This window comes from Lynx canadensis, chromosome X (genome assembly GCF_007474595.2).
Source record: "Lynx canadensis isolate LIC74 chromosome X, mLynCan4.pri.v2, whole genome shotgun sequence".
NCBI classification, from domain to species: domain Eukaryota; kingdom Metazoa; phylum Chordata; class Mammalia; order Carnivora; family Felidae; genus Lynx; species Lynx canadensis.
In genome coordinates this window covers 109,036,346-109,060,618 of record NC_044321.2, presented here as the reverse complement: position 1 = coordinate 109,060,618, position 24,273 = coordinate 109,036,346, and the positions used below count along the sequence as shown (strand labels likewise).

Sequence of the window (24,273 nt, the reverse complement as noted above, 5' to 3'; positions counted from 1 at the left end):
GAAACCAATCTCTTCTGTGTCACTGCTCCCTTCACAAACACCGAGACGCCCCTAAAGACATTAAAGTAATGGAGAGGTCCGAGACTGTATTCTAAATGTGTGCCTTACATCCAGGATCCTTATCGTCTAGGGCTTTGGGACACCTCCCAAATTTTATCAAACAGAAGCTTAAATTTTTTAAAAGTCTAAAATGAACTTTAAAAGCAGAAATAGAATGAACCTCATTTTCGAGTCTCAATGGGGCAAAACCAAAAGTTAAAAGGAACACTGCAGTATCGTATAGCTTTGGATCAAGGGGAATTGTAACGAAAACTGCAGTAACAAATAATTTTGAAATCATCAGTCGTAACAACGGGATGATTAATTCAACATGTCAACTTGACTGGACTAAGGGATGCCTGGATAGCTGGCAAAACATCACTTCTGGGCCTGTCCATGAGGGTGTTACCAGAAGAGATCCACATTTGACACAGTGACTGAGTAAAGCGTTCTGCACTCACCAAGTGCATGGACAAGCATCCAATCTTGAGGGCCTGAATAGAACAAACAATGCCCTTGCTCTGTTCTTGAGCTAGGATGTCCATCTTTTCTTGCTCTTGACCATTAAAAGCTTCTGCTTCTCCGATTCTCAGACTCTGGGACTTACACCTGCAACCCCCCGGTTCCCAGGCCTTCCACTCAGGACTGGGAGTTACACCATCGGCTCCCCTGGTTCTTACGTGTTCCAGCCCGGGCTGAATTACACCACCAGCCTTCCTGCCTCTCCAGCTGGCAGATAGATTATGGGACTTCCCAATCTTCATAACTGCATGAGCCAATCCCTATAATCTCTCTCTCTCTTTCTTTCTCTCTCTCTCTCTCTCTCTCTCTCTATATATAATTGGTTGTTTCTCTAGAAAATCCTAATGCAGACATTATATATAAAACTATACAATGTGACTAGGACTAAAACCGTATTTAGAGGAAAATCAACAACTGAAATGTTTTTTATAATTAAACAGCAAAGAATGAAAAGACAGTATCCTGGGGCACCTGGGTGGCTCAGGCAGTTAAGTGTCTGACTCTTGATTTTGGCTCAGGTCATGATCTCATGGTTCATGGGCCCGAGCCCTGCATTGGACTCTGCACTGACAGTGTGGAGCCTGCTTGGGCTTCTCTCTCTCTCTCTCTCTCTCTCTCTCTGCCCCTCCCCCACTTGCACTCTCCCAAAAATAAACACATAAACAAATGAATGAATGAATGAATGAATGACATATCCTGAATATTTATTGAAAGCTTATCCTGTGTAAGGCCCGAACAATACATCTCTCATTTAATCTTCTTAGCACTGCTGAGATGGGTACTGGTTTTTGCCCTTCGTAGTAGGTAGATATTTTGCCCTTGCCTTTCTGAAATGTTCAGAAATTTAATCAGACACAGCCACACAATGTTCTAACTAGGGTGTCCGTTTCCAAGATTTCACATATTTCTTGATTTGATGTCACCAGTACTTATTGGTGTGTGTTACATATGGGACAGTATCCCAAGGCAACAGGTAACGGATGTTCTCTACCCTGCAAAACCCGGCTATGTGTGTATGCTACAGATGAGGGGGAGGATGTGGCTCACACTATGCTCACAACTAAGCCCACTGGCTAAACTTGCCTGTAGGAAATGCTCAGAATGATGCGTGAAGCCGGCACCACGGCCGCAGGGAGTAAAGTGATCCCACCTTTGGGTGGGAGCAACAGTCAACTGTGGCACTTGCTGCCATAGCTGTCGGAAGTGCTTCCGAGTTGTTCAAACCATCAGTTAATGGGATTGAAGCAGGATGAGCATACACATTTCCACTTTATTAAAATATTGCATAGATACAGAGCAGTTGGGCACATCCATTCTAAGGCACTGTTCCGGTTTGAATGCAAGTCCACAAGAGAGAAAAGAGAAGCCATTACATTCCGTATTTTTCATCTCTACATTCAGACTCCTCCTGTGTTACATGTTTATTGCTACCGGGATGTCAATTTTAACCCCACACTTATAGCAGCATCATACAGGGACCTGGATGACAGGAATTAAAGATACGTCCTGGCTGTAGCACGTGATATGCTTTGGCACTTAATTACAAACTCTCTTGCATTGTTCTCCATTTATTTCCCAACTCTTGTTTAACTAACGATACTATAAACTCCTTATGAACCGGACTCACGGATTCATGTCTTTACTAGTTTCCATTAAGCCTAGAACAGGACCAATTAGGCACGGAGTACTTGCCCCCGAAATACTTATTTTCAACATTACTTCCGAGAACTTCAGTGGAATAGAACAAAATACACTTTCCCTACTCCTAGTTTAGGGAAAGAATGACTGGTGTCTTCATAAAGGGAAAATACTTGAATGTCCTACTTCTTGTATTTTATAACAAGGAACTAGGCTGAATGAATATTTTCATGTATTAACAGCTATAACTGACAAAGAGCGTGCCTCCCTTGCTACAGGAATTTGAGTCCTTACCACGATTATACAATGTTTATATAAGTAGCAATATGCGTGTGTGATTATAAGTAAAATTCAAAGAGGTTGAGAATCACTGAACGACTGATAAATTATCTCGATTGGTGACCCTCACCTCCTTAAAATGATGTGTGTGTTATATAAAAAAAAATGTATATACGTAAAGAATTTTTCATAACACCCTTGAAAACAACTGAAGATAACTAGGCTTGGGAGCAACAAAACTATACTGATAGCTATAGAAATGGTTAAAGGCGGTGTGTTCCAAGGAATGTTTGCAGAATACTAGTTCTGTGGGTTATTACCGGGTATACATGAAAAAGGGTTCTGGGCGTCAAATAAGTTTAGAAAACACTCAGCCAAAAGAGGTGCTTTTTCTGCCTTTACCGGAGGACCTCTCAGAGATCCTTGTATGCTGATGTGCATTGTGCATCTAGAAAAGTGGAGACAGCAGGGATTCCCGAACTTATTTGTAAAATATCTTGTAGAACTAAGTGCTCTATGACACACGGTTAGGGGGACACTGAATTAAAGAATGGGCAAAATCTTAAAAGCACGGAGAGACACATCGGTGAATACCAAAGGACAGTAAAAAGCCACAGACACTGGTTTCGCAATCTAAATTAAGTTAGATTCTACTTGTATGACATCAATTGTCCAAGGGATTCTTCCACAAAGAGCTTAGTTATTCTGTGAACAAAATAAATCATCAAGTTGATACTCAGCTCTAAGCAGCATCACCCCAGACCGCCAACTAAACAGACTAGCAAACTTTGCAAAAATTCATAAGTAAAGGTTAAAATCTTAATTTCCTTCGACATAAACAATCTCAATGGAAATAACCCAGTTCTTACCAGGCAAATGTGTTCTCGACACATTTTTATTATTTGACAAAACACACTGTCTCCTTGCTTACTACTTAGAGGACACATATAAAGCTTTGCACGAACATCATCCCCTTTCGTAATGACAGCAGAATAATTATGGTGCTGCTTTAGTAGTTATGTTGATAGACATGATCATCCATCATATTGACCCTACTCTGAAAAGGATTGTCATCAATTCTATGCTTTATGCTTATATCTATGACATAGTTGGCTTAGGACACAAAACATTTCATTGTAAAAAAAAAAAAAAAAAAAAAGGAAGAGAGACAGCATAAATCAAATCTGGGAATGTTGCAAGAGTAGACAGATAGTCTAGAATTCATATACTTTGGAAGAAGGGCTTTTTAAATAGTTTTTAAAACCTGTTCTCATAAGCTCAAACAAAAAGATTCTTCCAAGGCAAACAGGCTGCTGTTGGTTAACTTTTTTTTTTTTTTTTTTTAGTTAGTGTCAATCTCTGTGGGAACCTGTTCTCTTCAAGATTCTTAAAGAAGTCCTCTAAAGTGAGTGACCTGGTGCATAATAAGGCCTGCCCTCTGCCTGAAGCTTTTAGAACAGTGACTACACTTGTATGGCTTCTCCCCTGTGTGAATTCTTAAATGAATAACAAGGCTCGGTCTCTGTCTAAAGCTTTTCCCACAGTAATTACATTTAAAAGGTCTCTCTTCGGTGTGAGTTCTCTGATGCAAAGTAAGAGCTGTCAGTCTACTGAAACTTTTCCCACAACTGTGACATCTGTGAGGTTTTTCACCCGAATGAGTTTTCAGATGTCTTTTGAGACTCGATCCATGACAAAAGCTTTTCCCACACTCAAGACATTTGTAGGTTTCTTCTTCAGAATGCGTTCTCTGGTGCCCTATAAGGTGCGACCGTCGAGTGAATCGCTTTTTACACACAGTGCATTCGTAGGGCCTCTCCCCGGTATGAAGCCGTTGGTGTCTATAAAGGTCTGAACTACGAAGGAATCTTTTTCCACACTCAGGGCATTTATGCGGTTCCTCTCCAGAGTGAATTCTCTGGTGCCCTGTAAGCTGCGACTTCCGCGCAAAACATTTTCCACACTGAGGGCATCGGTGAGGTTTGTCCCCTGGACTCTTTTTCTTCTGGGGTCTGGGGTCGAGAGGCTCTTCTAAGTTGGAATTCTCAGGTTTCTCTCCTGCAGAGGGGTTCGGATGATCTATCAGTTTTGTTAAATCTGTCTGTAGATCCTCCGGGGGACTTTCCCACTGATTTTCCAACTGTACATAGTCTTTTTGCAAAATGGGCCCATGGAGAGCATTCCCCTCTAAAGTAACAATAAATGGATACATATTCTCCAGTTTTTTCTGTTTTGAAGAATCTTCTTCATTTTCTATCCCCATCTCAAAACCTGAGAGAAGAAACAGAAACTGAAGATGTCACTGCGTCCCACAGAGAGGAACACACGAGGGAAAAGGAAGGATTGTATTAAACCACCAGCAGGAATCCAGAAACTCCTTGGTAGAATCCCAAACTCTTTACCCTGATGAAGGCCGAATTTTTCTTTTCTTTATTCCATGACGTCAATGAACCATGACTTACCTATCTTGGAGTCAAGTAACTGTTTCATTTCTTTGGAATCTTGTAGTTCCTTCACCCATGCCTCTTCTCGAGGCTCCAATGAAAAGTTCACGTCCAGCTTTGGTATTGGATACCCTGGCCATAAGAAAGATGAGAAGCAGAATAGTTTATGTCATCAAGGGTTTTCTCTGACGACATCTGGGACATGTGGCCGCTTAAGGTCTACTTTCTCCCCAATGACTATGACTCCACCCAAGATCTCTCACAAGAGACTCTCTTTTTTAAAGACGAAAACAAAACATGTGATGAGAGAACATCCTTTCACGCTCAATTCAAGGCCATTCTCCTCTATGGGAGAAGAATAAACCATTTCTGTGTTGAAATCAACACACTACATGATTTCTATATCTAGTCTGATACTCAATTTATTCAGGTTAGAACCAAAATAGGCAGTAAATCTTCATAGAGTTTTGGCATATCTTGGCGTAAAACTGAGAAATGCTGCTATTGATACCGAGTGAAGAGAAAGCTAAAAGTTGGGGTCAGGAGGGGCACCTGGGTGGCTCAGTCAGTTAAGTACGTGACCCTTGATTTCTGCTCAGGTCATGAACTCTTGGTTCCTGAGTTTGAGCCCCAAGTCGGGTTCTGTGCTGAGAGCTCAGAGCCTGCGTGGGATACTCTCTCTCCCTCCCTCTCTGCCCCTCCCCCGCTCCTGCACATATGCACGCCCTCTCTCAAAAATAAATGCGCTGAAAAAATTAATAAATAAATGTATGCGTTATGAAACTATTTACTAGAATCTTTTCTATTGAGATTTTCAAATAAAATGGAAAATGACTAGGTTGCCAACAAGCAAAAGCAGGGTTTATGTTTATTTCAGGGGAAGTCTAGAAGTGCACTCTCTTGAAATTAACCCAAAAAAACCATCCAACGGTATTTCTATCAGTCTAAGAACAACTAGAACAAGTTCCTACACTCACTGTCCCCATGTCCTACCACCTCTCTCCCCACTGACAGCTGCTGTGGCTCACATTCTCTTTCCACGACCTTTCCTCACCTTTCTCGGTCTGGCAAAGTATATTGGTCTGCAATAAAGTGTGGGATGAAAACTGTTGCCTTGAAATCTAACTGCAGGATGCTGACGTTTCAAAACATTATGTCAAAACATAGGAAGGGGACTAAAATACCGTATTTTATAGTTTCATGGAAAAAAGACCTTTTGCAATTAAGAATGACAAACAAAAATGCATTTCAAATACAATTTTGTTTAAGTTCACTATATTGTTGAGGTGCCCAGGGTGGCTCAGTCTATGAAGTGTCTGGCTCTTGATTTCATCTCGAGTCAGGGTCTTGCTGTAAGTGAGTGTGAGCCCCAGATTGCTGGGGCCTCTCTCTCTGCCTCTCCCCCCATGTGCTCTCTCCTTCGCTCAAAATACATAAGCTTACAAAAAATGAAAAATAAATTCACTGCATTGTTTTTGTTTAGATTGCAAAGCGAAGAGTGGGATCAAAGGGTAACATGGCTCAGGTCAAACAAAACTGGGGGTTCCAGATCAAAGGAAAGCTGCCATGAGGGAAAACTGAAACTTGAAAGAGGCAGACTAGCAAAGGCCTCGGTGTAAAATGTGTAAAATGGTGTAAAACTACATTTATAACCGAAATGTAGTCGGGGAGGTGGGTTTCCAACATATCACGAGGAGCTCTGCGGACCTACTTCCCAATGAAACTAGTGACAATTATTAAAAATAAAAAAAACAGGATGGGGCGCCTGGGTGGCTCAGTCAGTTAAGTGTCCGACTTTGACTCAGGTCATGATCTCGCGGTTTGTGAGTTCGAGCCCCGCGTTGGGCTCTGTACTGACAGCTCAGAGCCTGGAGCCTGCTTCGGATTCTGTGTCTCCCTCTCTCTCTGACCCTCCCCCGTTCATGCTCTGTCTCTCTCTGTTTCAAAAATAAATAAACGTTAAAAAAAATTTTTTTAATAAATAAAAAAAAAACAGGGGCACCCGGGTGGCTCAGTCAGTTAAGCGTTATTTGGGCTCAGGTCACGATCTCACAGTTCATGGGATCGAGCCCCACAATGGGCTCCATGCTGACAGCTAGGAGCCTGCTTGGGATTTTCTCCCTCCAGCTGCCCCTCTCCTGCTCGTGTTCTCTCTCTCAATAAATAAACAAACTTTTTTAAAAATTTAAAAAAATAAAACAAACATTGGTCCTAAGGGCCTACACCAAACTAGGAAACATCTATTTTTTTTTAATCTGCTAAAATTCACAGGTAATAGGGAGATTCTTTTTTTTTAAAGTTTATTTATTTTTGAGAGAGAGCCAGAGCACGAGTGGGGGAGGGGCAGAGAGAAAGGGAGACACAGAACCCGGAAGCAGGCTTCAGGCTCTGAGCTGTCAGCACAGAGCCCGATGCAGGGCTCGAACTCAACTCGGAAACAGCGAGATCATGACCTGAGCCGAAGTCAGACCTTTAACTGACTGAGCCACCCAGGCGCCCCGGTAATAGGGAGATTCTTGAGGATTTAAACCACAACAGTTCTCTTTGGTGCCTCTCCCCGCTCCACTCTACACTGGCACAGGGACCGAGGCAGCCTCTCCCCCAGACCCTTCCGAGGGCTATCTTCTTGGAAGGGGCAGGACCTCAGCATTTCTCATCCTACCCCAGCTACCCATTGTTGATTCTAAGGTCCAAACAATCGTGGCTGCAAGGTGGGGACAGCTTTTATCTGCCCAGTCTCTACTGGTGGCATGGAGGAGCCACCCTGGGTGTCCTATTGGTGACAACACTAGAGTACTCCCTGTCTGTCCTTGTAAGGCAGTTGTGATTATAAGACAGTGGTTCTAAGCCTGGAGATGCAACCCAAGAAGACCTGAGGGCCGGACCTAGTGCTCAGCTGGAAAGTGGCAGTTTCACTTAGAGATAAACACACCATTTCCCCCACCTCCAGAGCAATGCATCAGAGATTTGGCCTCGGAGAAGCAGGCCTTAAAACAGGTAGCTCCTAATATATTCTCAAAAAAAAACAAAAAAACAAAAAAACAAAAAACACCTGATTCATTTGCAACAGAGGATGAACATTTAAGCCTAAGGATATTCTAAAAAAGAGCACAGATGATAATGAAAGGCAACAGGAAAGAGTTTGATAGATTTATGGACTATACACCCTAAACCCCAGGCTGACTAGCTTGCCGAAGAGAAGTGGGGAAAAAAGACAAGCTGGGAGGAGCCCTCCTGGGATCACAACAAATCTCAAAACCTGACCTCAAGAGCTAGCCCAACAAAGGTATCTGAAATTGACTAGATTGGTCCAGGGAGAAATTATGCTCCAGGGCATTGCTGAAAACAATAGAGCAATTAGCTGGAAATTAATGGCAGGGTCAGGTCAGGGAAAGAGGCAGCCAAAGAAAGCCCTGTAAAAGTGCTGCCTTTCCAGGGTGACTGTGTGCACATCCGAGACTGTGCTCCCTGAGGGGCAACATCAAAAGGTTAACATTTCACAGTGGACTAGAGTTGACTGAAGGAACGCAGCCATTACCAAACAAATAAGCAAACAAATAACAATAACAAGCCCTAGGGAGGGGAAAGAAGGACTCCGGAGTTGCTACAATGTTTTATCTAAAATGTCCAGTTTCCAACAAAACATGATGAGCCATGCATGTGGACAGGAAAGTATGACTCATACACTAGAAGAAAAAAAAGAGTGGGGACCGGACTCTGCCTATGTGAGTGACTAGATAGTGAATTTAGCAAAGACTTCAAAGTAGCCATGATGAGTATCCAAGAACGAAACCAATCCATGATTAAGGAAGTAAATTATGAAGACAAACAGCATCACATCACATCACATCACATCAAATAGAGAATATCAATAAATAGAAAGTATAATAAGAATCCAGTGGAAATTCTGGAGCTGAAAAGTACCATAACTGAAATGAAAAATTCCCTAGAATGGCTCAAGAATGGATGTGAACTATCAGAACAATCAGTGAACTTGAAGACAGATCAGTAGAGATTATACTATCAGAAGAACAGAGAGAAAAAAAGAATGAAGGGAAGTGAATAGAGCCTCAGAGAAAAGTCGGGTACCACTAGGTGCCATTATAATAGATGTATAATGAGAGAACCAGGAGAGGGTGAGAGAAAGGAGCAGAAAAAAAAAAAAAAAAAAAAACCAAATTGAAGAAACAGTGGTGCCAAACTGCCCAAATGTGTTGAAAACACATTCATCTACACATCTTGGAAGCTAGATGAATTCCAAGCAGGACAAACACAAAGAGATCTTCAAACAGACATATCAGAGAGCCTGGGTGGCTCAGTCAGTTAAGCATCAAATTCGGCTCAGGTCATGATCTCCGGGTTTGTGAGTATGAGCCCCACATCAGGGCTCTCTGCTGTCAGCACGGAGGAGCCTGCTTGGGATAATCTGTCTCCCTCTCTCTCTCTCTCTGCCCCTCTCCTGCTCTCTCTCAAAAATAAACATTTTAAAAAACCAGACATATCATAGTAGAAATCCTAAAGGTCACATAAAAAGAAGAAAACCTTGAAAGACAGCAAGAGGAAAATGACTTGTCACTTACAAGGGAACTCCAATAAAATTAAAGGCCGAGTTCTCACTAGCAACACTGGAGGCCAGAAGACAGTGGGACAACATATTCAAAGTGCTCAAAGAAAAATGAGAAATTATATCCAGAAGAGCTATCTATAAAAAATGAATTGTGAGGGGCGCCTGGGTGGCTCAGTCGGCTAAGTGTCCAACTTCAGCTCAGGTCATGATCTCACCATTCATGAGTTCGAGCCCCACGTCAGGCTCTGTGCTGACAGCTCAGAGCCTGGAGCCTGCTTCGGATTCTGTGTCTCCCTCTCTCTCTGCCCCTCCCCCTCTCACGCTCTGTCTCTGTCTCCAAAATAAATAAACATTAAAAAAATTTAAAAATTAATCTGGAATAACAATATTTCTAATAAACAAAAACTGAAAGAATTCATAGGCAGCAGTCTTACCTAACAAGAAATACTAAAGGCAGTTCCTCAGTCTGAAAGCTACTGATTCCAAATGGGAATTCAAATCCACACGAAATAACAAAGGGCACAACAAGGGAGGGTAATTATAAAAGACGGTATAAATACTAATTTCTGCTCCTTTCTTCTCTTAAAAGATTGAGAGACAGAGAGAGAGAACGAACAAACAAGCAGGGGAGGGGCAGAGAGAGAGGGAGACACAGCATCTGAAGCAGGCTCCAGGCTCTGAGCTGTCAGCACAGAGCCCGACGCGGGGCTCGAACCCACGGACCATGGGATCATGACCTGAGCCGAAGTCAGTTGCTTAACTGACTGAGCCACTTAAGTGCCCCTCTTCTCTTAAAAGATTTTAAAAGCAGTGTATGGAACAATATATATGTAGTGCACTGTTGGGCAAATAATCTGTAGAAATGTAATATATTTGCCAATAACAGCACAAATGAGGTAGATGAGCGCAAAACTGTATGGGGGTAAAAAAATGACTCTAATTAATAACTAAAATCCACAGGAAAGATGAAGAAAACCGGAAATATAAATAATGTTAATACAACAAAAGTCATAATATCTATTTGTATTTCTTTCTTCTCTAGCTCTTTTAGAAGGCTTAAAATTATATAAAGTAATATCTTTAACAATGTATTTTTGGGTTTCTAACATTTTTTGAGGTTTTAACATTTTTAATGCAATATGTATGATAGTAACACCACAAAAAAGGAAGAAAATAGAGGTATATATAAGAAATATTTCTATATTTTACTAGCATGAAATTAGTATAAATCTAAATCTGATTACGTTAAGATGTACATGCTAATCTCTAGAGTAACCACTAAGGAAAAAATTTTTAAAAAATAGTGAAAATTGATTTAAGTAAAGTGCTACATTCAAAACATTTACTCAGTGCAAAAGAAAGCAGCAAACGAAGGACAGAGAAACAAAAAAGATATGAGAAATATAGAAAACAAAAAGTAAAATCGCAGATGTAAATTACACCATATCAAAAATCAGGTTAAACATAGATGCATTAAACAACTCAATCAAAAGGCGGAGATCATCATACTAGGTTTTAAAAATCCATCTACATGCTGTCTACAGGAGACACACTTTAGATTCAAAGATACTAACTGAAAGTAAAGGGATGGAAAAAGATATATCATGCAAATAACAACCACAAGACAGCCAGACTGATTACACTAATATCATACAAAATGGACATCAAAACAAAAAAGTTTCTAGAGATAAAGAGGATCAGTTTATAATGGTAAAATGACCAATCAGGAAGATACAACAATTCTAACCATACATGCACTTAAAAACAGAGTACCAAATACATGACTGCAAAAACTGACAGAAAGAGTAAAAGAAATAGACAACTGAGCAGTAGCAGAGACTTAAATACCTCTTTGCACTACTGGATAGAATATCTAGGCAGAAGATCAACAATAGAAGACAAAAAATTATAATCCTACTAAATGTCACAGACATTTATAGAACATTCCACCCAAGAAGTACAGAATATGTGTTCTTCTCAAGTGCACATGGAAAATTCTCCAGGGCAGTCAAGATGCTATACCATAAAACAAATGTTTAAAAATGTGAAAGGATCACAATTACAAAGTATATTCTCCCACCAAAATGGAATGAAGTTAGAAAAAAATAACAGAAGGGTGCCTGGGTGGCTAGGTTGGTTAAGTGTCCGACTCTTGATTTCAGCTTAGGTCTTGATTTCAGGGTTCTGAGTTCAAGCCCTGCATTGGGCTTCATGCTGGGTATGGAGCCTACTTAAAAAAGAAATAACAGAAAGAAACTTGAGGACTTCATAAATACAAGGTCATTAAACAACACACTCTTAAATAAATAATCAATCATAAAAAAATCAAAAGAGAAATTAGAAATACTTTGAGATAAATGAAAATGAACACACAATATACCAAAACTTAGGAATGTACCTAAACCACTGCTTAAAGAGAAATTTATAGCTATGAATGCCTATATTGAAAAGAAAGAAAAATCTGAAATTAATAACCTAACTTTGCACCTTAAAATATTAGAAAAATAAGAGCAAACAAAACCTAAAACAACCAGAAGAAAATAATAAAGATTAGAGCAGGATTTAATGAAACAGAGAACGGTAAAACAATAGAGAAAATCAATAAAACCAAGGTTGGTTCTTTGAAAAAAATTAACAAAATTGACAAATCTTCAGCTAAATTGACCAAGAAAAGAAGAAAGAAAACTCAAATTACTATAATCATAAATGAAAGGGGAACTATTACTACTAACCTTACAGAAATAAAAAGGATTATAAAGGAACAGTATGAACAACTGCACAGAAACAAATTAGATAAATGAAATGCACAAATTCCTGGAAACACAAAAACTACCCAAAATTGATTCAAGAAGAAATATAAAATCAGAATAGACCTATAACAAGTAAAGGTACTGAATTAGTAATCAAGACACTTCTTACAAAGAAAAGCCCAGGTCTGGATGATTCAGTGGTGAATTCTACCAAACATTTAAAGAATTAACACCGATTCTACATAATCTCTCACTGAAAACAGAAGAGAATGGAACACTTTCCAACTCACTGTACTGGCATAAGGAAAGAAAAATGTATCAGTGGAATAGAATTGATAAGCCAGAAATAGCCTTGTCATTTATTGTCAATCCATTTTTGAGAAAGGTACCATGACAATTCAATGGGGAAAGAATAGTTTCCTCAACAAATGGTGCTGGGCCAACTAGATATGCACATGTAAAAGAATGATGCTAGTCCCATTTCTCACACCATATACAAAAGTTAATTCATAATGGATCAATGATCTAAATTTAAGAGCTAAATCCACAAGACTCTTAGAAGGAAACATAGGTACAGAGGCACCTGGTGGCTCAATTGGTTGAGCATCCAACTTTTGATTTTGGCTCAGGTCATGATCCCAGGGTCATGGGATTGAGCCCTCTGCTGGGCTCTGCATTGAGCCTGGAGTCTGAGTAAGATTCTCTCTCTCTCTCTCTCTCTCTCCCTCTGACCCTCCCCTGACTCACGTTTTCTCTCTCTCTTAAAAAAAAAAAAAAAAAGAGGGGCACCTGGGTGGCTCAGTTAGTTAAGCATCTGACTTTGGCTCCGGTCATGATCTCACAGTTCGTGGGCTCAAGCCCCATGTCCAGCTCCACGCTGTCAGTGTGGAGCCTGCTTGGGATTCTCACTATCTCCCCTCTCTCTGCCCCTCCCCTGTTCGTGCTTTCTCTCTCTCTCAAAAGAAATAAACTTAAAAATATATTTAAAAAAAGAAGGAAACATGGCTATTAATCTTCATGACCTTGAATTAGGCAACAGTTTCTTAAATGTGACATCCAAGGTATAAGCAACAAAAGAAAAAAAACAGAAATTCTTCACAAACACATCCAAAAAATAGAAAAGGAACAAAGACTTTCCCACTCAGTCTATGAGGCCAATAGTACCCTGATAACAAAACCAGATAAAGACAGGACAAAAAAAAAAAAAAAAAAAAAAAAAAAAAAAAAAAAAAAAAAAAACACCTACAGACAGTATCTCCGATGAAAATAGATATAAAAATCTTCAACAAAATACTAGCAAACCAAATCCAGCAACATATAATATGAATTATACACCAGGATCAAGTAATATTTGCATCAGGAATGCAATGTTGGTTTAACATTCAAAAGTTAAGGAAATACACCATTACAAGAGAATAAAAAGTAAAACCATGATCATCTCAATAGATGCACAAAAAGCATGTGACAAAATTCAAGAGTTTTTTTTGATAAAAACACTCAATAGTCCATGAATAGAAGGGAACTTCCTCACCCTAATAAAAGGAATCGAGGAAAGGCCCACAGCTAACATCATAAATAACAGTAAAAGACTAAATACATTTCCCCTGAGATCAGAAACAAGACAAGGATGTCCGGTCTCACCACTTACATTGAATATTGTACTGGAGGTTCTAGCCAGGGTAATTTGGCAAGGAAAAGGAAGAAAAGGTATCTAGATTAGAACAAGATAAGTAAAGCTATCTCTTTTTTCAGATGACATAATCTTTGATATAGAAAATCCTAAGGAACCCACTAAAAAATAATTTGAACTATTAAACAAGTAGGATTACAGGACTCAAGATCAATATGCAAAAATTAATTATAATCCTATATAGAGAGATATTAAGTTTATTTATTTTGAGAGAAAGAGAGCACATGCACAGGAAGGGCAGAGAGAGAAAGGGAGAGAGAGAATCCCAAGCAGGCTCCATGCTCAGTGCATAGCCCAATGCGGGGCTAGAATTCACAAACCGTGAGATCATAACCTGAGCTGAAACCAAGAGTCAGATGCTTAACCGACTGAGCCACCCAGGCGCCCTGTAATCCTATATATTTTTAATGAACAACCCAAAAATGAAATTAAGAAAACAGTTCCTCTGGAAGAACTATTAAAAAGAATACTTGGGAACAAATTTCATAACAGCAGTGTAAAAACTTATACTTGGGCAACTATAAAAAATGTAAAAAAAAAATGAAAGAAAATCTAAATAAATGGAAAAGCACCACATGTGTATACATCACAAATTTAACACTGTTAACATGGCAATACTCCCCAAACTTATCTACAGATTCAACACAACCCCTATGAGAATCCCAACTGACTTCTTTGTAGAAACCGATAAGCTGATGCTAAATATCACGTGGAATTGTATCAAACTCAGAACAGCCAAGACAATCTTGAAAAACAAAAGCAAAGTTGGAGCCCTCACACTCTCATATTTCCAAACTTACTGGAAAGCAATAATAAAGACAGTGTGGTATTTCCATAAGAATAGACATATAGATCACTAGACTAGAGCTGACCGTCCAGCAGTAAACCCATATACCTGTAGTCAACTGATTTTGGACAAGAGTTTCAAGTCCATTCAATGTGAAAAGAATGAGCCTTTTAGCAAACCATGCTGAAACAACTGAATATGCGAGAATATATGTAAATATACATATTATTTGGGCCGCTACTGTGCAACTTATACAAAAATTGATTGAAAATGAATCAAAGCATTAAATGCAAGCTAAAACTATAAAACTCCTAGGAGAAAATTTAGGGGTAAATTTTCATGACCTTATATCAGGCAATGGTTTCTTAGGTATGACATAAAAAGCACAAGCAACAAGACAAAAAATAGTTAAACTGGACCGCATCAAAATTGAAAAAAAAAAAGAACTTTCGTGCTACAAAGGACACTATTAAGAAAGTTAAAAGACAGTCACAAAACATGAAAGACTACTTATAAGTCATATATCTAATAATAGACTTTTATCTAGAATATAAAAAGATCATACACAACTCAATAATAAAAACACATATAATCCTACTTAAAAATAGGCAGGGGTGCCCAGCTGGCTCAGTTGTTAGAGCATCCAACTCTTGATCTCAGGGACCGGAGTTCAAGGCCCACGTTGAGTGTGAAGCCTACTTAAAAAAAATAAAAAAATAAAAAACAAAAATAGGCAAAAAATCTAAATAGGCATTTCTCCAGTGAAGATACACAAACGCCCAATAAGCCCATGAAACGATGCTCAACACCATTATAGTCTTTGAAGAAACACTTCACACCCACTAAGATGGCCAGAATAAAAATCTCAGATTCTTCTCAAGTGCATATGAGACAGTTTCTGGGATGCAGATGGTATGTTAGGCCACAAATTCGTTTCTATATATTTAAAAACACAGATCTCATTCAAAGTACTTACTCTGACCACAATGGAATGAAGTTAGAAATCAGAACAGAAGGAAAACTGGAAAATTGACAAATTTGTGAAAATTAAATAACACCCTGTTAAATAACCAATGGATGCAAGAAGAAGTCACAAAGAAAATTAGAAAATACTTAGAGATCAATGAAAATGAAAATGCAAAGTACCAAAACTTTTGAGACATAATGAATGCAGGGCTAAGTAGGGAATTTATAGCTATAAATACTTACATTAGTAAACAAAAAAAGCCCAAAACAGTAACATAACTTTCCAACTTAAGGAACTAATAAGAAAAGAAAAACACTAAGCCCAAAGCAGAAGGAAGGAAACAATAAAGATCAGTCAGAGATAAACAAAATAAAGACTAGAAAGACAATAGAGAAAATCAATGAAACCAAACATTGGCTTTTTGAAAAGATGAATGAACTTGACAAACCTTTAGCCAGATGAACTAAGACAAAGAGACAAAGAGAAAGAAGGCAAAAATTGTTAAAATTAAAGTCGGGATATTTCCAATCATTCTACAGAAATAAAAACAATTACAAGACAGCACTATGAACAACCGTATACAAACCAACTGGATAACCTAGATGAAATGGATAAATTACCAGAACCACAAAACCTACCAAGACTACATAACAAAGAAACAGAAAGATCTGAATAGACCTATTCAGTAAACTAGTAAAGAGAGTGAAGCAGTAATCAAAAATCTCCTGACAAAGAAAAGCCCTAGACCTGATGGCTTCACTGGTGGATTCTACCAAACATTTAGGGAAGAACTAATACAAATCTTTCTCAAACTTTTCCAAAAAAAAATGAAGGGGGGGAAACACTTTCCTCATCCTCTGAGGCTAACATTACCCTGATACCAAAGCCAGAAAAGACACTATAAGAAAATGACACAACAATATCCCTTATGAACACTGATACAAAAAACCCTGAACAAAATATTAGCAAACTGAATTCAGCAACATATTAAAAGGATTATATAACATGACCAAGTGATATTTGCTTCTAGAATGCAAGGCTGCTTCAACATATGAAAATCGGTCAATGTAATATACCACCTTAACAGAATGAAGGGAAAAAAACACACCATTTCAAATGATGTGGAAAAAGCATTTGACAAAATTCAACATCCTTTCATGATAAAAAAAAAAAAACCACTCAACACAATAGGAACAGAAGGAAATTACCTCCACATAAATAAAAGCCATATATGAAAAACCCACAGGGAACATCACACTCAGTGGTAAAAGGCCGAAAACTTTCCCTCTAAGTTGAGGTAGAAGGCGAGGATGCCTCACTCTGTTCAACACAGTACTGAAAGTTCTAGCCAGAGAAATTAGGCAAGAAAAAGAAGTAAAAGGAATTGAAATTGAAAAGGAAAAAGTAAAATGATCTCTACTGGCAGATTATATGATCTAGTATGTAGAAACCTTGAAGATTCCATTAAAAAACTGTTAACATAAATAAATGAATTCATCAAAGTACCAGGATACAAAATGAACCTGCAAACATCAGTTCCATTTCTATATACTAACGATGAACAATAAACAATTCCAGAAATTATGAAAACAGTTCCATTTACAATAGCATCGGAAAGAATAAAATACTTAGGAATTAAGTACATCAAAGACTTGTACCACAAAAATGACAAAGCATTGGTAGAATAAATTAAAGAAGATATAAATAGGAGCGCCTGGGTGGCTCAGTTGGTTGAGCATCTGACTTTGGTTCAGGTCATGATCTCGTGGTCTGTGAGTTTGAGCCCCACATCGGGCTCTGTGCTGACAGCTCAGAGCCTGGAGCCTGCTTTGACTCTGTGTCTCCCTCTCTCTCTCTGCCCCTCCCCTGCTCACACTCTGTGTCTCTCTCTCTCTCTCAAAAATAAATAAATATTTTTTAAAACAAAAAAAAAATAAAGAAAGAAGATCACATCCCATGCTCATGGATTGGAAGACTTGATACTATTAAGATGTCAATACTACCAAAAGTGATCTACAGATTCAATACAATCTCTATGAAAATCCCAATGGTACTTTGTTTGCATTAATCGCAAAACCCATACCTAAAATGATATGGACTCTACAGGGACGCCCAAACAGACAAAAATTCGTGGAAAGGAAGAACAAAGCTACAGGACTCACACTTCCTGATTTCAAAACTTACTAGCATATAGACTAATGGAATAGAACAGACAACCCACACATAAACCTTAATATATATGGTGAAATGATTTTTAACAATGATACCAAGATTATTCAACGGAGAAACAATACTTTTTTCAACAAATGGTGCTGGAAAAACTGGATATGTGTGTGCAAATGAATGAAGTTAGAACCTTACATAACAGCACGTGCAAAAATTAACACAAAACAGATCAAAAACCTAAAGTCAGGACCTAAAATTATGAAACTCTTAGAAGAAAACATAGGGGAAAGCTTCATGACACTGGATTTGGCAATTATTTCTTGGATATGACACCTAAAGTATAGGCAACAAAAGAAAAGGTAGACACAGAGTAGCTCATGAAAAATTTAAAAATTTATCCATCAAAAGACAGTTTCAACAGAGTAAAAAGGCAACCCACAAATGGGAAGAATATTTGCAAATCATATCTGATAAGGGATTAATATCTAGAATATATAGAGAATTCTAAAATTCAACAACAAAGCACATTCCGTTTTTGAAAGGTACAAAGGGAAATAAACTTTAAAAAAAAAATGGGGCACCCGGGCGGCTCAGTCGGTTAAGTATCCAACTCTTGGTTTGGGCTCAGGTCATGATCCCGTGGTTTGTGAGTTCGAGCCCAGTGGCAGGCTCTATGCTGACAGCATGAAGCCTGCTTGGGATTCTCTGTCTCTCCCTCTCTCTGCCCCTCCCCCACTCATGCTCAGGCTCACGCTCCCTCTCTCAAAATAAACAAATAAACCTTACAGAAAAAGAAATGTTCAAGGATTTGAATACACATTCTCCAAAGAAGATATACAAATGGCCAATAAGCACTTGAAAAGATGTTCCATGTCACTAACATTTGGGAAACACAATTCCAAATTACAGTGAGATACCACCTCACATCCAATAAGAATGCTACTATCACAAAACAGAAAATAACAAGTGTTGATGAGGATGTGGACAAATTAGAAAAGTTACGCACTATTGACGGGAATGTAAAATGGTACAACTACCGTGGAAACCAGTGTGGCTGTTCCTCAAAAAATTAAAAACAAAATTGCCGTATGATTCAGCATTTCCACCTCTTTTGGGTAGTTGTATACCCAAAAGAAGTAAAAGCAGGGTCTCAAAGAGATATTTGCATACTAGCTAAAACATGGAAGAAAACTAAGCATACATTTATGGAAAATAGAGAAAATGCAGTAGGTACGTACAGTGGCATATTATTTAGCCTTTACTTGGACGGAAATACTGCCATATGCTACAAGATGGATGAACCTTCAGAACATGTGTTAAGTGAAATAAGCCAGTCACAAAAAGACAAATAGTGTATGATTCCATGTAGATGAGGTACGCAGAGTAGTCAAATTCATAGAGACAGAAAGCTGACTGGTGGTTTCCAGGGCTAGAGACATGGGCAATTATTTGTTTAAATGAGTATGGGGTTTCAGTTTTACAAGGTGAAAACAGTTATAGAAACGGATGTTAGTAGTGGTTTGACATTAATAATGCACTCAATACCACTGGACTATACACGTCACAACGATTAAGAGGGTAAATTTTATGTTACGTGCATTTTATAACAATAAAAACAACTGAAAAGGGGAAAACAGGCTTCTTGAGCAGGGTCATTAGCTTACAGGGTTTTTAATCCCATCTGACGTACCCGTGCTTTGTTCTCGGCTCCTCCCAGAGAGGCGTCCCTCCTCCCACGCTGCATCACAGTGGTCCCCTTCCATCCAGCAGTGGGTGTTTCTGACCCACCCCCAGACCTGGAGAGCGCTTCAGCTCTCAAAGTACAAACCTCAGAAAGGAAATAAAACCCCTGCCTTACCGGGGTCCAGGAAGGGCTGGCACTCCTCAGCGGCACCATAGCTCAGCTCCTGCAGCCCTGCCTGTGGGATCCAAGGCTCTGCCACTGGGCCCTCCGGGGCAGGTCCCATTACTTGGAGTGGGGGTGACTCCAGGTGGATGTTTGGTGGTACGTGTGCCGTTCCCACCGGTGCCAGTTCTTCCAAGAGCATTTCCTGCCTATCGATCTGGGGCAAATGGCAGAACCCATCACTCTAAAGTCTAGACCAGCAATGCCCGGTAGCGACAGTGTGACCCGTGTACGTCATTTTGCTTTTGCAGTACCCGCATAAACAAAGAAGAAAGCGGTGAAGTCAATCTTAATAACATGCCTCGGTTAACCCAGTACCGCTAAAATACCCTACGTTCAGAATGTGATCAACGCCAACCATGACTAGGGAGATATCTCACCTACTTTATTTCTCATGCTCAGTCTTCTGAACGTGGCCAGCATCTTCCACTTAGAGCGCATCTCAGTTTGCACTGGCCACATCGCTAGCGCTCAAGGGCCACCCACACTTGGCCGGTGGCGGCCGTACTGGGCAGTGCACGATTAGGCCACAGGCACGTAAAATCTGCTATCGTAAGCCAAACCCAGAGGACAGAGAGAGGAAGGGAAACCATAAATTCCTTACGCCCCGGGGCGGGCGCAGGAAATTTTGCAAGGCTCCGGTTCAGTGAGGCTCACTGCACAGCCCCGTCAACACACAACACCGGGCACCTCAGGCCCAACTCGAAGCCCTTTCTCCCTCCTGCCACAGGTTCTGCCCTGTGCCCTTCTGAGCAGGGGACAGTAGCGCCACCACCACAGGGTGACGTGGCATGAAGGCAGGTGGCCGGCGGAACTCAGCGGGCAGAGACGGGAGTATATACCGTTCACGGTGCGGCACTGCTCCGGGTCCCCGCCAACTCTGTAGTTCCCCCTCAAACTTCCATCCAGGTAAAAAGAACCTGTCAAGGACTTCACACTGTGGCTCATATACGCACCAAATAGTTTTGCATATGGTAGCGTGACCTGAATTTTCTAGGAAAGCCCTACCTGGGAAATCAGACAACCACTGTATTCCTTGTTGTTCACATTGACTGACACTCGTTGCCACTGTGGAAAATCACACGACCAGCGGTGCCACCCAGTGTCTGAGCTGTCCCAGTCTGAACCGGTGGCTGTCGCCTTCCCGGTGACTTTATGCACAGATGCGGGCATCTGACAACTTCAAGTCTTCTGTGCAGTCAAGCCCGAAAAGGGAGTGTGTTCAAATGCTGATTCGGTTATGGCAAACTATGTCCCCTTTCCTTGATATCCTTTCTAGACTCCACCTGACCCGGGCTGGCAACATTTTCTTATAGTCATATATTAAATAATTTACACTTTATGGGTCATGTTGGTCTATCACCTACACTTCTTGTATTTAACAACCTTTTAAAAAGGTAATAACCATTATTAGCTCATGGCCTGCATAAAAACAGGCCTGGCGCTGCATTTGGCCCACAGACCACTTATTGTAGTATTGTTTTTGATTTTGTGTGTATGTAAGGTTACATTATATGTAAATTTCATTTCAGGACAGCAGAAGAGACATTGCTAAGTATTTGTTACAGAACAGAAGCTGGGTTTAATAGTTGAGAATCACGGAACCATATGCCAATTCCAGCAGAAGGAAAAAATGAAAATCATTTCAGGGAAAGCGCGGGGTTGGAATTGAAATGTCTGATCTGGTATCAGACGTCTCTGCTACTTCTGTCTAATTACCAAGATCCCCAACTCTTCTCACCTGCTGATCTGGAATCTCAAGTTCTCTCTGTAAGTCTTCTATCAGCGACACAACTCTTTCTCTATTCTCTGGGCAATGTTCCCTCACCCAGGTCTCTATCTCTGTGGGCAGGATGGTTAGGAACTGCTCCAACACCAACAGCTCCAGGATTTGTTCCTTAGAGCGCATCTTTGGCTTGAGCCATTGACAGCAGAGCTCCCAGAGTTTGTTGAAGGCTTCATGAGGCCCGGCTGCTTCTTTGTACTGGAACTGCCTGAAGCGCTGGCGGAAGACTTCACAGTCCGCGTCATAGTCTTGAAACACAGAGCCCTGATTCAAGGAAGCCTGGATTGCACAACCCAGGGCCACAGCCATCGCCCCCTTCTGGCCGTGTGCAATTTCTCTGGGGCCTGCAGTCTCAGATTCCAGTATTTCTTTGTGTACGTGTGTCAAGGGGGAGCCACCCACAGCTGAGGACAGGACAAAAGGAAAGGAGAAACAGCAGTGATTACCAGAAGCCATACTTACTTCCCTTAACTTGTTTACATTCCGCCAAAGCCCTAAAGCAGCAGACCTTAATCTTTTCTGGTGATTCTGAGAATCTAAGGAAGGCCAGGGAATCACTTCCTAGAAAAATACACATACACATCTAACGCTGCATCCATTTTCCAAACATTTACAAAATGTTCTACGCCCTACACAGACCCTCTAGAACCGTGCTGCCCAATATGGTAGTCACAAGTCCCATGTGGTAGATTCAGTTCAAAGTCATTGAAATTAAAAATGCAGTCTCTCATTCATACTAGTCACATTTCAAGTGCTCCACAGACATCGCTGCAGAAAGTTCTACTCGATAGTGCGACTCTAGAATTCCGTTGACCCAAGGCTAAGAACCTCTTCCCTTAAATGAACCACCCTAGATGTGCTGCCCTGTGACTATACACTCCCAAGCGAATACAAGCTATTTTGTGTCTCTGAATATATACAGGCCACAAAAGAAATAGGGGAGCAGTGGTGAACCACCCTGAAAGTCCCTGTGCTATTGGAACCCTTGGTTGCCTTGAATAACAGGCATCTTAGGAGAACCACACCTCCAAAGGCTCCAAATCCGCAACCTTTCATTCTTCTCCACTCAAGGCGTGTGGACTTCAGCCCACATCAGCGTGACCCTCATCCTGCTATGGCATGCCTGCCGGCTTTCTCATGAGAAAAATACACTACATCAGGGCAGGCCATCAGCCATCTGGGCTGCATTAATTCCGAAGGCCACTGATGGCATTCATGTTGCTAAGTCCAAGTGCTGTTCTCGGCTTCCTGCATTTATTAGGTCAGGTAGCCCTCACCCAAAGAGAGGAGGTGGGGACTAGTATTATGCCATGAATTCAGATGAGGGAACTGAAAGTTGAGGCTCAGGAGGACTGAATAACTTGTCCCATGTCACCCAGTAAATGCCAGACAGAAATGGTGACAAGGTTAGAATGAACAGATTCCTGCAACGCTCATGTCTAAAAACATCCAAATGTTCTTAGGGCAATGCCTGAGGTCACAGACGTGTCTCAATACCAGCACCCACCCTAAGCTATGGGTCCTCTCTCTCTCTCCGCATTTGCCAAGATGCCTCAGGTACCTGTCCTCTTCCCTGGAGTGGGACAAAGAAAAAAATACTCATGATCTTCCTACCTAGTCATTCCAAATGTACACTGTGACCCTATCACCCCTTATCTCGATGGTAACCTGGACTCCCGCGGCAGACCATCCAGGCGGGATAACCTGCTCGCTTTGTGAGCCTGACACCCAGCGCTTCTGTCTGTAACATGAAAATGATGATAGCATCGATTTCACAAAATTTCCTGTGTCGGATGCAACTGCACGGAAGCGAACGACAGCATGCGGGGCACAGAGGAAGCACTCAGGAAACGTTATTGTCCCGAGCACTGATTCCTAGAAAGCTTCCCCATCTCCCGCCTAGGCACCTAACCGTCGCTGGAGGGCATCCAGGAACTCGGCCGGCTGGGGCTGTGGACCCGCCCTCACCGTGCTCAGCCTCGCAGCCCGCAGCCCTCCCCAGACGCGCCGACCCCTCCACCACGTCCACCAGGGCCCTGACCGTCCCGCTGTCCCCCCGTCCGCCCTTCCGCAAAGAAACGTCACTGCACCCCGGGACTCACGGCTTCTCCCCAAAAGCCGCCAGAGCGAGCCTGCTCTCGCCCGGCCCACGGATAGAGAGGTGTTTGCAGAGCGGGCACTCGGAGAAAGGCGAGGGGGGACACGTCGTGGGAACGTCTAAAAGCCAGTCACAAATCGGCTGCCTGGGGCGCGAGCATGGCCCCAGCGCGCTCCCGCCCACGATGTCCCGCCGCCTCGAGGGGCGATCCCGGTCTCGGACAACCTCGGGAAGGCCCGGCCCGGTCGCAGGGAGCGGTGGTAGGGTCCGGCCGGACAGCGGCCCGCCGCCCGTCGCTCGCCCCTGCACACGCCGCGGGGTCAGAGCTGGCGATGGACGGTTGCCGTAGCCCCAGCAGCACCGGAGCACCTCCGCCCGCGCCCGCGCCCCAGGGACGGCCACGCCCTCTGGCCGCTCGGGGACTCACCGCCTCGGCGCCCACGGCTCTCCCAGGCTCCCCGGGGCAGCTGCGCAGGGCGCAGGCGCGCGCCCGCCTTTTGGACTACGTTTCCCGGCAGGCCCCGAAACACCCGCCAGCCGTCTGGGCCCCTTAGCAAGCTGACGTGGGAGGGGTCGCCACTTCCTTGGCCTCCCCTGGGCCTCCAGCCGCTATGGAAGCCTTCCCGTTTCCGGT

General features: G+C 41.6%; 1 protein-coding gene across 1 annotated transcript; it reads right to left on the bottom strand.

The window, feature by feature from the left end:
• Positions 1-1,811: 1,811 nt before the first annotated feature.
• On the bottom strand, positions 1,812-23,986 carry ZNF449 (zinc finger protein 449). The gene is made up of 5 exons (XM_030305980.1): positions 23,644-23,986; positions 21,497-21,945; positions 19,708-19,912; positions 4,941-5,054; positions 1,812-4,749 (listed from the first exon to the last, which is right to left on the bottom strand). Exons 2-5 carry the CDS (start codon positions 21,848-21,850, stop codon positions 3,866-3,868), a joined length of 1,557 nt encoding a protein of 518 aa, XP_030161840.1. The 5' UTR covers positions 21,851-21,945; positions 23,644-23,986; the 3' UTR covers positions 1,812-3,865.
• Between the last annotated feature and the right edge of the window lie 287 nt (positions 23,987-24,273).

Excerpts from the sequence above, each read along its gene's own strand:
- ZNF449 (XM_030305980.1), bottom strand. The coding sequence starts at position 21,850 with ATGGCTGTGGCCCTGGGTTGTGCAATCCAGGCTTCCTTGAATCAGGGC. Across the intron at positions 19,913-21,496 it reads TTGAGATTCCAGATCAGCAG|ATCGATAGGCAGGAAATGCT; the intron begins GTGAGAAGAGTT and ends CATTTGCCCCAG. Across the intron at positions 4,750-4,940 it reads GTTACTTGACTCCAAGATAG|GTTTTGAGATGGGGATAGAA; the intron begins GTAAGTCATGGT and ends TTCTTCTCTCAG.